This window comes from Kwoniella dendrophila, chromosome 2, assembly GCF_036810415.1.
Source record: "Kwoniella dendrophila CBS 6074 chromosome 2, complete sequence".
NCBI classification, from domain to species: domain Eukaryota; kingdom Fungi; phylum Basidiomycota; class Tremellomycetes; order Tremellales; family Cryptococcaceae; genus Kwoniella; species Kwoniella dendrophila.
In genome coordinates, this window is record NC_089477.1 from 765,164 (window position 1) to 777,298 (window position 12,135).

Below are 12,135 nucleotides of genomic sequence, written 5' to 3' on the forward strand. Positions count from 1 at the left end.
ATGATCGGTCAAGTCCGCTGTATCCGTCGGTAATGATATAAGGGATGATTTTATTTTCGAACTGTTATCATTTGATTTCGAATCTTACACCTCTTTATTCCCTGAATCACAATTATTTTAATCCATTTTTTTGGTATTTTTGGTATTTTGAAGACCGAACTTGTAGAAGACGAAAAATTATTAAGCCAATTCAACATTACTCAAACTTGATTGTTTGATTTCTTGCATCAATATCTTCACATGTTCATATAGTCATTCGTTTCCCCTGTGTCTGAGGTCCTCCTTCTTCCTCTTCCATCTCTCCTAGTCATCCTGCTGTTCGCGTGAAGAATGTCTGTTCAAAAGAAAACGTATCCATTCTGGTAAGCATTTGCTGTCACTTCACCGTTATCCTACCCAACTGAAATTTCGAATTCACTGGATTGTTTGTTGATTTACCTGTCCCTTATAGGTTAGGAGGTGTGTATAATCCCGACAGAGTGAATAAATGAGGATCTCACTGACATCTAATCCTGCTTATCAACTGCTTTGTCCTACCACTTTCTTTTTACCGCAAAATATCACAATGTATATTGATGGTACCTCGGCTTCCCCCGAACAGGTGCCGCGGCATCTAGTAAGTTGATAACACACATCCGACTAGCTATAAGAATTGAATAACACGGACATACAGCTGATATATATGAATTTAAGTGGCAGCATGTTGTACTCATCCTCTTGATGTCATGCGAGTGTAAGTGTACGATGTCCGGTACCGAAAGATACCGACCTTGTGGGCTGAATTCCGGATGAATAATTCAATAGACGTATGCAAACTTCGACTACGAAAACAACCTTTGTCCAAGCCATAAAGACTGTCTTAGCACATGATGGTGAGTTATAGCTATATAATACTATCGTGGCTCATGGTGCTAGCCATTCATGCAGTGTTCTTGAGAATATGCCTAGTGTAAAAATGAATTACGGCTAATAGTTTCCGGGTATCCAATTTAGGTGTTAGAGGGTTATATACAGGTTTAACAGCATCAATATTTAGACAAATGACTTATTCAGTAACGCGTTTAGGTGCATATGATATGATGAAATCACAAATGTCAAATGGTGGTAAAAAGAAATTAACCACCGGTGATATGGTTATTTGTGCTAGTACGGCAGGTGCTTTAGGTGGTTTAGCAGGTAATCCAGCGGATATCATTTTAGTCAGGTGAGTGTTGTTGTTGTTCATGCTGAAAGAAGTTTTATGGCAGGAAAAGATCTCCATCACAATCGGACATTGTAGAAGCCTAAAATACTGACTGTTTTTTTTCAATACAGAATGGTTGCAGACCCAACAAAAACACCGGAACACCAATATAGGTATAAAAACGCTTTACATGGTACATATAGAATGATCAAAGATGAGGGTGTGCCATCATTAGCTAGAGGGTTGTTACCAAATACAGTGAGTGACATATCACCATAGTGATATCATGATTCTCGCTGTGTCTGTTGGAATTAGAGCTAAATTATCAATTGTACATTAGGTTAGAGCAATCTTGATGAATGCCTCCCAACTCGTATCATACGACTTCTTCAAAGACATGTTACTCTCACAAAACTTGATGTCAAATGGAATGCCATGTCATTTCGTCTCTTCAGCTTTAGCAGGTACAGTCGCAACAACAATTTGTGCTCCTGCAGATGTAGTGAAAAGTAGAATTATGAATATGAAACATGGTCAAGCTGGAAATCCTGTTGGTTTGATTATGGAGAGTTTGAAACTTGAAGGTGAGTATACATTCAATTTTGTCCCTTCTTTAGGCAATCATAAAATAGATATGTGACGCTAATATTATGCCACTCGACAGGACCACGATTCTTATTCAAAGGATGGTTACCTGCATGGAGTAAGTTTAGACACCTCTGAATTATCCCTGTAATCCTTATGATCCAGTTATTACGCTTCTGAACGTAGGTCGTGTGCTAACGTATCCTTAATTTCTTAGTCCGACTTACACCGAATACTATCTGCATGTTCGTCTTCCTCGAACAGCTTAGAAATGCTGTTGACATGTTCAGAGAGAAGACCAGCGGTGTCAAACCTGAGGCTATATAAGCCCAATCTCTAGCAAAAAATCGTGAAAAGGAGGATTGTGCAAGAGGTCAACGGTGGCCAGTCGATGAAGAGGGAAAAATACCACGGAGATGGTCGAAGGGGACTTTCACACATCACATACATGATGCTGAGCACATCATCTTAGGAAACACACATCAAGAATTAATACGTTCATATAATAGTAATTCGAATATTTTTTGAATAACTTAGGATATACCACTCATAGAATAACTAACATAGACTTTTATAGAATGTATCACCATGACCAATATCTGTGGCGCCCCACCGACCTTGATGTCGAACCCTGTAGTACGATCGAATGATTGATACGTCAGATCCAACTTATTCAGACATTATACCTAGTCTTTCCTATGGAAATGTCATATTCTTTGATCTTGTCCATCATCTGGAGGTCTATGTTGTCGAACTTCAGTCTTCACGATGAGTGATTGGCGGGTGCTTTGTTTCCAAATAAGAGCTTCAATGGAGGAATTATAATCCGTTTCAAGCAATTTATCTGGCTCCTTTGCTCCTCGCGACTCGGCGTAGGACTTTCAAGTATAGGGGTGTTGTACGAGGGTGACAGTGAAGTACGGCTAATCTACCTCGAATCGATTTTTAGTTTTCTTAGTCAATTTTTTCCCATCATATTTCAAGCTCTTGATGGACTTTGACACAAAACTTGAAATACCACTTTTAAATTCTTTAAATTTTGTACTAACTTTGGATATTTTACTTGATGTTCTCGAACGGAATGATCTTGAGTCCACCTCAGATTCTGACTTTCCGTATAGTTCGAGGGGATTCATCGATTTTGGCGATGTCGTGTCACTCGAAATAGAAAGTTGGGAATTTGTTGTATCTGACAAATCCGGTGGATGGTGAACTAACTTGTTTAGGGAATTGTAATTCGTACTTCCTCGTCTTCCTTGACCACCTGAAAAGATACTGTCAACCCTTAAGTCTGATTTATCGGTTGAATAAATTTGACTATCGTCAATATCACCATGATTTGTACTGAAAATACTTGAATTATCTTCTTCCTGATTGGGCTTCTTAGGTAAATATATCCTCAAAGGTTCAGGTAACATTTCATCTGATCCTAGAAATTCTTGATTTCTCTTTCGTTTAATTTTTTTCACTTTTGGTATATTTGGATTCTTTACTAAAGCTCTAGCATGCGTTAAGATACTACTTCCAATACTACTCAAACTCAAACTTGTACGTCTACTTGGTATTGAAAATAGTGAGTCATCATATTGGTCATCATAAATCGGGACAGATCGACCTGAATTATTTTTTGTCGGATAGTAGGTGTTTTCAGCTGACAAATCGTCTTCAGTTCCCGAAGAAGAGGATCTGGAACCATCTTCATCATCCAATATATCTAAAGTGACCGCACCTGACGCTTCACGCCATCCATCACCCCACCTAGCATAGACTGGCTTAATCAAAATTCCCCTATCATATTCACCTGTATCATATAATTCACTATCAACCGAGCTTGTTCTACCCAATTGAGGTTTTGTATCTTGATGACTTTTTTGCACCGAGGAAGGGCTGACATCGTAACTTGAAGAAGAATCCCAGCTTCCAGTGCTATCCCTTGAAGAACTGGGATAATTGACATTAGATTTGGTAAAACCAGAATCTCGATACCTGGATTCAGGCATTATCGGGCTAACGACAGGTGTCGACTCGTCTGCATATCCTGAATCACGTCTTGTCGAATAGAATCTACGGTAAGGTGGAGATTTAATAGATGTGTCGATAGGGGTTAGAGTAGACTCAGTTTGATCGCTTTGAGAAGGTGACAAACTACTTGAACTTGATTCTGAGAATGATGAAGATGAATTGCTTGAACTCGTTGTATGTGACATCGTATAATATGAGATCTGATGGTTTTGTGATAAGCTGAAATGATTTTTGTGTTTACAGTATTACAAGGCTTTAAAGAGTACTCGTATAATCGAATAATCCAGTGAACAACCACCCAATGAACATGGGTACAGTACGAGTACAACAATAGACTACGGTATATGATCAAAATTGTCCTTTTGTGTGTGTAAAAGTTATCCTTTTCTTTCGCTCTATGAATGAGATACTGTACTATCTCTCAGAGATAATTCGAAGAAATCACTTCAGCAGAAACAGTAAAAGTGAAAAAAAGGACAAGATCACAAAAAAGAAAAACCGGAAAGGGATCAAACAGCAAAATCATCGACAGTGCAGGATCGATCCACAATGATCTTCAGGTGAACCGCTCGAAGCTATTACCCGTTACAGTATAGCTGTGTCAGATGTAGCAAAGGAGCTAAAATTTTGAACAAAGGATGCTCAAGTATGAAACGGATAATAAGATATACCGAACAAAAGTAAGTTCGGTCGCCTTATCTAGCTACTTATATTGGATATGATGGCTAATACATTCGAAATCATCATGCTGAAGTCAACGATTCTCTGAGGCTAGCAATGATACTCTTGCTTCATCAGTACGCGATATGTGACGTTCAGATACAAAACACATGTTCCTACCAACTTACTGTCAGTATGGCGTTGTGCCGAATTAGCTTGAGTCGCGTAGCTTGTTAAGAGTCAGCGTTAGTAGAACGATAGATAGCGATGCATAACACGATATACATGGGTGTACATATATGTATGCCATGACCAGACATTCGGAAGAGACAAGATTGGATAGTGGTGTTTCGACAATAAGATAATGTACGGAATTCATCGGGATGTTTAAAATCCTCTTTAAAATTGGCCGGCTGTCACCCTGAGGTCTAATATAAGTTCCAGTGGGAGCATTGAGTGAGCTCTTACCTGTTCGCAATATGTACAGTGATGGTATGAGATTATTCCTTACCTTCTGCAGCTTAATTTGGCTTAGAAGCGGTAGAAGAACCAGTTTGTTTACCTCCTGAAAATCCAGTGGCGGAAACACCTTGACTGACTTGGGGATTCTCTTTGTAATAATTGTCAATACAACTTAATCGAAGAGCTGCCCTATCTTGAGGAAGACTACTGCTTCTTTCTGGCCATTGAGATTGAGATTGAGAGGATTGGTTACTGCCAGTAAGAGGACGAGAAAAGTTTGGTACTTGACTACCGTTAGTAATTGAGTTAGTGTTAGAAGAAGACATTACAGCTAAAATATATGATCAAGTTGTATGTGTGTTGTGATAGTTTTGAGTTGAAGTGGTCTGTGATGGATGAGGTTGATGTGATTGATGAGAAAATGCATTTTGAGAGATATTTTGAGCTGTAATTATATGCAAATTCCAAGCTATCAAGACCGAGGTGTGCTCATTTGATGACTGAAGTGATCGGGAGTATCCAAGGCCGACCTTGTGAGAGAAACATCACGACATCTGTAAAATTACAAATATCATTCTGCTCCCTTGTCATTATTGTCATCAAACGCAATCAGAAGCTAATTCGCTAAAACAGTAAAATCGTACTTCTCGGTTTGCATCAAGAGACTGATTAGCTCGTGACCTGGAACTGGAAGAATTGAGGAAGAGATCCTTGCTTCTGGAAGAGTGGGGTATTGCAGTTCTTGAAAGTCACTTCTATCTTAAGTTACTTCTATCTCCCTAGAGTAGAGCAGTGGAACGTCAAGTGAAGGACAGGCTAGGTGATGGGTTTTCAACACCGAGATCGAGTTCATACTCGCTAATTTACTGAAACATCAAATATTTATTCACCTATCTGACGAAGGACAGAAGAAATGAGAGGTTCTGCTGCGTAATCTGCAATGACTGGAAGATCCTTACAATCTCCGCTTCCCCCACCTCGTGTTGCCATACTAACCGAGCTGAGAATCGATTAGATGGATTCGGAACTTACAGAACATCAACCTCTATCACTTTGTCTAACGTCACGATACCTGTTTTGTAATCTGCGTGATATGAGTCAAAGGAGATAAATCCTTTGATGGTGCAGTACAGCATTTGTATTTGTTATCGAGGTGAAGTGTGGCACTGGAGCGAATTACAGAGTGTGAATTGCAATGAATTGCTTTTGAACGTGCTGCCTGTATTTCTCAACAAGTGAAATTCTTGCATGGATATGCTGACATATTAGTACACTAATACACTCACATACCTAAGCATGCAATAGCTGAATCAGCCAAACCACTGAAGCCACTTACATTGTTTGAACAAGCTACAATATAATAATATATGCATAAGTCGCAGTGACATTGAGCGTATATTTTCAGTATAGATTTGTGTTTGGATGACCATTAGATATCTCACAACCCATACAGTAAGGTCGACTTTCTAATCCATTTAAGCCGTCTGTTTAACTTCAACCAAGTATACTTGTTACAGAATCGACTTCTGAATCGCTCTTTTCACTGATCTAGTTCCATCATTTGACCCCTCTCCTGGTACCTACCCCTTCCACTGCTCATCTGACCAATAATCTTGAAGCATTACAGTATCATCATATTCATGATCCCTTCCATTCGAAATATCGTCAAATTGGTCCAAGGAGCTAGATTACAGTGAAAATTGAACTTCCCTTTGTCTCTCTCCAATGATTGACCCTCAGTTCTTTATCATTTGAGTCAGAGTCATAATTGATATGGCTAAACCAATCTTCTTCTTTGCCTTGTTCTTCTGTGTGGGGTTCAATAATACCATCTAAAGCTGTACCTTCACTAATTCTTGACACAGTCTCTTTGTAAGATAATCTAGCTGTTACCTTATCAGTAGAACCTGAACCACTAAACAGTGTCCCTTGTCCTGGTCCGTTTTGTGTATACCATTTATTCATGATTGCGTCTTCTTCTTCGGGTGGTCTAGGTCCATACAGTTCAGCTTCAACGTCTGATGCTAACTTACCAGTGCGTTGACTGGTTTCTGAATTACTTGATCTAGAAAAAAGACTTGAGACACTCTGTCCCCACCTCTGTAATGTATTGCCTAATCCTTCTTTCACTTTGGTTGGAGCGTTTCTATTAGTTCGATCGTCAAGCTGAGCAAACCTTGTAAATTGGGATGGTTTGTCTGAAATCTGTGATGTGTAACTATCGACCGTCGAGACAGAACTCGTTTGACTTGTCCATATTCTTGTTCCCCTTGGTGTGAGTGGATTAGGGTTGATCGGAGAATCCATTTTACCGAGATTTACATAAGGATCGTCATAATCAGGTTCGCTAGTCTGACTTGAAGTTTGACTTGAATCTACATTGGGAACGGATATGGTATCTTGTGCACTTTCACCAGCTGGAGACATTTGAAGTGCTGCATCTGAGAGAGCAGCTCTGCTACTTCGCCCATGTACGCTCGCAGTCCGTACCAGAGCGTCCTTTCTTGAGGCAGTGCTTCTACCAGTCACAAAACTATCTTTGTCCGAGCTTGTTCTTGACGAAGGTGCGGAATAAGTTTCTTGTACGCTTGATTCTGGGTTGAGTGGTAATTTATAGCTTGCTGATTCTGGGTTGATGGCAATAGGCTCCCGAGGGAGAAGCTCGAAGCGAGAAGAGCTGATGTAAGGGGTATTTTGGGATTCATCGGCATTTGTCGGTTCACTAGATCCACTTAAAGACAAATGGATTTGTGATTGATGTGGGGTATTTAACGGAGAGATATCGGGTGAACTATATTCCCAATCGGTATAAGAAGTATCATCATGTAAACTTGAAATTTCAGAACCAAGATCATCATCGTTAAAATGGTTGTCCATTTCCCTAGCAATAGAATAGTCATAGCCGTGAGAGGCTTCCGGTGAAGGGCCACTGGCAAGGAAGTCGGGTAGAGTAGTATCTGATAGCCAACTTGAACTGTCGCCACCAGTCCTCCCTCGACCAGAGGTACTGAATGCTCGGCTAAGTCTCCCAAACAATCCTGGCTGCGAAGGGGCCCTTCTTTTTGAGCGTGATGTTCTGCCAAAAAGACCTGTCCATGTTCGACCTAATCTTGATTTTCCTCCACTTGAGGCTGAGGTGTGACTAATTTCGCTATGAGCGAAAGAAGGGTTATTTGAGTGGGAGGCTGTATTGGATATTGTACTGAAGGAATTTACCAAAAAAGGGGATGCTGCGAATGATAATGCGTTCATGTTTGCTGAGTTGTCGTAGGGGTTGTGCTAGGAGAATGTAGTGAATAAGGTATGTTTATATGTGTGTGTGTTGGGTCTTTTCTTTCTGAGCAGGGGAAGATATGTTATATGGTCATGTATCTCTCAAAAGTTATCTACAGAGAAGTGCTTGTGTATCATTCATCAGTGGCAAAAGAAATGCGTATACACTGATCAATATATATCTGGAAGGATTTTGCTTATCGATCTTTTATTGCCAGTACCCTTTCAAGTCAGTGTTACGATCAAAGGATCAACGAGTTTTGCGACATTTTCATAGGATAAAGGCTAAGCGTTCGGAAACTAGCGTTGATGAGTCAATCCATTGTTCACAGCATGACCCTTCACAGGCATTCCGAGGCAACAGAGAGAACATTTACGATAGTTGCCGCTATGAATATAGCCATTTCCATAATCATATCATCAACTGATAGGAGAGTTTTCTGAAGTGCCACTTGGTAGTTAGCGTGTTGGCCACGCGGATGTTTCGGCTAGACCCTGAAAGGTTACATATAAGATTAAGTCTAGACAACAAAGACATTTCCACCTTCTTTTACGCGTTTGAATTCACCTTGACCTTTTATCACCTTCAATCCTGGTTTTATGATTATACGACTACAAGATAAATAATCATACTTTGGCCAACACCAGTATACCCAGCATATCGACACAGCATATCTCCTGGACCCAAGACAGTTCTAAAAGGCAGAAATATATAAATAATGGTCGAAGATAAATATATAGGATTGGGCTTGGCATTAGGTGGTACTTTCTTGATCGGGTGAGCAATAATCACATATTACCTTCCAAACCGAAGGGTCTTCTAACCGTTTGCTGTCTTAGTTCAAGTTTCATAATAACGAAGAAGGTGAGCTAACTTCTCAGTGTTATGATGAATGCGGCGTTTTGTACTGATAACAATGATAATAGGGATTAAACGACGCTGCGAAAAAGGACGCAAATGAATATTCGCATTCGCATCAAAGGCAGACTGGACCAAGAAATGCTTGTAAGTCAAAATATCCAGATGTTCTCGATAGAGTTGTAGGGTGGCTAACAGTACATCCAGCGGAGGACTTGTCATATCTGCAGAATCCAATATGGTGGGCAGGTATGATAACGAGTGAGTACACCTTGGCTATCGATGATCTTTTCTAAATTACAGGGGACCAAGGCTGATAGTCCTGTTTTATCATCGTAGTGGTTGTTGGTGAAGTAGCAAATTTCGCCGCGTATACTTTTGCTCCTGCCATTTTGGTCACGCCGTTGGGCGCAATGAGTGTGATTATTGGGTGAGTCCGGTTGCTTATTCAATCCTTCTTAGACTGTAAGCTGATTTGAAACAATGATAGTGCTATTCTCGCTTCTTTCTTACTAGACGAGAAACTTGGTAGATTAGGTGTATGCGGGTGTGCTTCATGTATTGTGAGCGCTTTCTGCCATAGAAGTAGCCAAGGTGCTTAATTTATCGTGACTAACGGTGATTTAATAGATTGGATCCGTGATTATCGTTCTACATGCTCCATCGGATAAAGAGGTAGAAACTGTGGATGAAATCTTGACATATGCAGCAAAACCAGGTAGGTTTACACGCTTTTCACTTGATTTGGTCACTTTTACTGATTCTTTTGTCGTCACTTTTTAGCTTTCTTATTCTATATCACATTTGTCGCGGTCTTTTCCGTTTACATGATTTACCGTGTTGTTCCAACTCATGGTACTAGAAATCCAATGGTTTACCTTTCAATTTGCTCATTAGTAGGAAGTGTATCCGTTATGGCTATCAAGGTAAGCTGGTCACCTTCTTCTGATTGAACAGAGCCGTCAGCTCACTCAGTTCAATCGTAGGGTTTCGGTGTTGCACTGAAATTGACTTTTGCTGGTAACAATCAATTAACCCACATCAGTACTTATGTATTCGGAGTGGTGGTTGTGGGATGCATCATGATTCAGATGGTAAGTATATGAAGGAGAATAACAGGATGTCGGTCACTAACATGCATGTTTGCAGAACTACTTTAATAAAGCATTAGATACATTTTCCACCAACGTGTACGTCTTCCGGTAACAAGCGTCCCACGTAACTGTTTCTGACACCTATTTCTTAGTGTAAACCCTATCTACTACGTCTTCTTCACCACTGCAACTATTATCGCTTCAGCTATTCTGTTCTCCGGCTTCAATACTCCAGGCGGTGTCAACACTATCTCACTGATATGCGGATTCTTAATCATTTTCATGGGAGTATACTTATTGAATATCTCAAGAGAACCTGAAGCTCCGCATCATCAGTCAAGTTTAGAAGCTGGGCTTATGAGTGAGTCTTCCTATGTTGCCCTGTGGGATCTTCAAGCTGAGTTCGATTGACAGACCCGCGAATGAGTATGTCTGGTAGAATGTCTATGGAGTCGAATAGTGTTGGTCCATGGAATTACGGATCCCTCCCAAATAGTGGCTCTACGTACGCCCCAGATGGATCCTTGAATTCGGCTTCTCACGGTCGAAGGAGTAGCATATATCGAGCTCAGAACTCTACATTGTTCAATGCATTTGAAGAAGAAGGTATGGCTCTTACACAATTGCCAGAGGAAGATGAATCGGATGATGAAGATGGAAGAAGGGAACAGACTCAACAAGGATCAGGAAGGAATTTAATGGGGAAGAAAAGTAGAGATGAAATTTCAGGAGGCGGAAGACATCCTGCTTATTAGAATAATGGCGTGATAGATCTAGAAGCAATATACATACGAACATGGACTTTCAACTTTCGATCAGTATCTCGGTTTCGGTACGTCAATGTAATGACAATGCATTTCTTTCATATTCGGTTATCGCGGATATTCCTGAAATTGAAACCCCTCGCCTTGTGACCGAGCTGAGTCATGCTGTCTACATGTCAAAGCTGAAAGGAACTACATAGTCAAACAAGTTGGACCCGCATGAAACACACTATACCAACCCCTTTTTGTCGATATCGGACAGGCGACGTGATGTACCATGTCTGCCTCGGGGATCGACTAGATGGGCCAAAAGTAAAAAATAGGAGAAGGAAAAACTATATAAGACCACAATTTAAGCAATCTCTCCTGCATTTTGCCAATCATTAAATTCTACTCTTGTTCCATATCGATTTACAATTATATTTCGCTATCCGACGACATGTCTTCATCCCAGGAACATTCACATGCTTACAGTACTGATGGATCTTTTCAACTGATCTCATCGGGTTCTACATCCACAGGCAATAAATCAGGTAGTTATTGCTCTAGACCTAACACTGGATCATTCCATCTCCCAACAGGATCTCAAAGAGATTTCGTCAGACCGGATCAACCAGCATCATCATTAAAACCTTACTCAAATCCTAACACTGGATCCTTGCATCTTCCCACTGGAGCAAGAAGAGATTTGACCAGAAGAGATGATCAACCTCAAGTCAATCAAAGTGGATCACTGTTAACTGGTTCTGAGTACTATGCTAAACAGCAAGCTACATCTACTGGAATCACCAAAGTAACTGACGTCAAGGTCTCGAAAGGTCCAAACGATATTGATTTGCCCAAACACATAGTAAATAGATCAACTACCTCTTTGTTCGCAACAGATAGTAAAAATATCGATACAAACAATGGTGGTTTTGACTGGTAGAATTTACTCGGGCAACCTGCGCCAGCGGCTCCGATATCATGTGTTGTATATAGCGATCCTTTGAGGCTTTCTACGTATTTATGTCGTTTATGCATGCATAATCAGTCAAAGATCTTCTCCCACGGACTTTCGATTCCGAGTTCGTACGTTTGATCAGCGAGGTTGTAACCCCTTTCTATAAATTCGGTTATCTCACGATTGCTTCGCTGACCCAGTCCGATTTCAAAGCTGTTGATGGAAAAAGGAACTTCTACAATACGAGTATTCGAAGCAAACATGTGGAAGGTTGGGATCTGACAGTGAGC

At 40.4% G+C, this 12,135-nt stretch overlaps 6 protein-coding genes across 6 annotated transcripts; 3 read left to right on the plus strand and 3 right to left on the minus strand.

Moving 5' to 3' along the window:
• Positions 1–330: 330 nt before the first annotated feature.
• Positions 331–2,095, plus strand: L201_001699 (uncharacterized protein; the record flags this gene model as incomplete). The annotated part of the gene is made up of 10 exons (XM_066217486.1): positions 331–362; positions 452–459; positions 602–616; positions 694–733; positions 805–872; positions 994–1,204; positions 1,315–1,441; positions 1,524–1,767; positions 1,848–1,886; positions 1,986–2,095. 10 exons carry the CDS (start codon positions 331–333, stop codon positions 2,093–2,095), a joined length of 894 nt encoding a protein of 297 aa, XP_066073583.1.
• A 596-nt stretch (positions 2,096–2,691) lies between these two features.
• On the minus strand, positions 2,692–3,975 carry L201_001700 (uncharacterized protein; the record flags this gene model as incomplete). Its single annotated transcript, XM_066217487.1, has 1 exon — positions 2,692–3,975. One exon carries the CDS (start codon positions 3,973–3,975, stop codon positions 2,692–2,694), a length of 1,284 nt encoding a protein of 427 aa, XP_066073584.1.
• A 996-nt stretch (positions 3,976–4,971) lies between these two features.
• On the minus strand, positions 4,972–5,238 carry L201_001701 (uncharacterized protein; the record flags this gene model as incomplete). Its single annotated transcript, XM_066217488.1, has 1 exon — positions 4,972–5,238. One exon carries the CDS (start codon positions 5,236–5,238, stop codon positions 4,972–4,974), a length of 267 nt encoding a protein of 88 aa, XP_066073585.1.
• Positions 5,239–6,595: 1,357 nt separating this feature from the next.
• Positions 6,596–8,164, minus strand: L201_001702 (uncharacterized protein; the record flags this gene model as incomplete). The annotated part of the gene is made up of 1 exon (XM_066217489.1): positions 6,596–8,164. The coding sequence occupies one exon, from the start codon at positions 8,162–8,164 to the stop codon at positions 6,596–6,598; it is 1,569 nt and encodes a 522-aa protein (XP_066073586.1).
• Positions 8,165–8,904: 740 nt separating this feature from the next.
• Positions 8,905–10,893, plus strand: L201_001703 (uncharacterized protein; the record flags this gene model as incomplete). Its single annotated transcript, XM_066217490.1, has 12 exons — positions 8,905–8,963; positions 9,026–9,050; positions 9,113–9,191; positions 9,252–9,305; positions 9,384–9,474; positions 9,535–9,607; positions 9,675–9,762; positions 9,828–9,970; positions 10,031–10,138; positions 10,194–10,234; positions 10,291–10,499; positions 10,553–10,893. The coding sequence occupies 12 exons, from the start codon at positions 8,905–8,907 to the stop codon at positions 10,891–10,893; spliced, it is 1,311 nt and encodes a 436-aa protein (XP_066073587.1).
• Positions 10,894–11,341: 448 nt separating this feature from the next.
• Positions 11,342–11,830, plus strand: L201_001704 (uncharacterized protein; the record flags this gene model as incomplete). The annotated part of the gene is made up of 1 exon (XM_066217491.1): positions 11,342–11,830. The coding sequence occupies one exon, from the start codon at positions 11,342–11,344 to the stop codon at positions 11,828–11,830; it is 489 nt and encodes a 162-aa protein (XP_066073588.1).
• Positions 11,831–12,135: the final 305 nt, after the last annotated feature.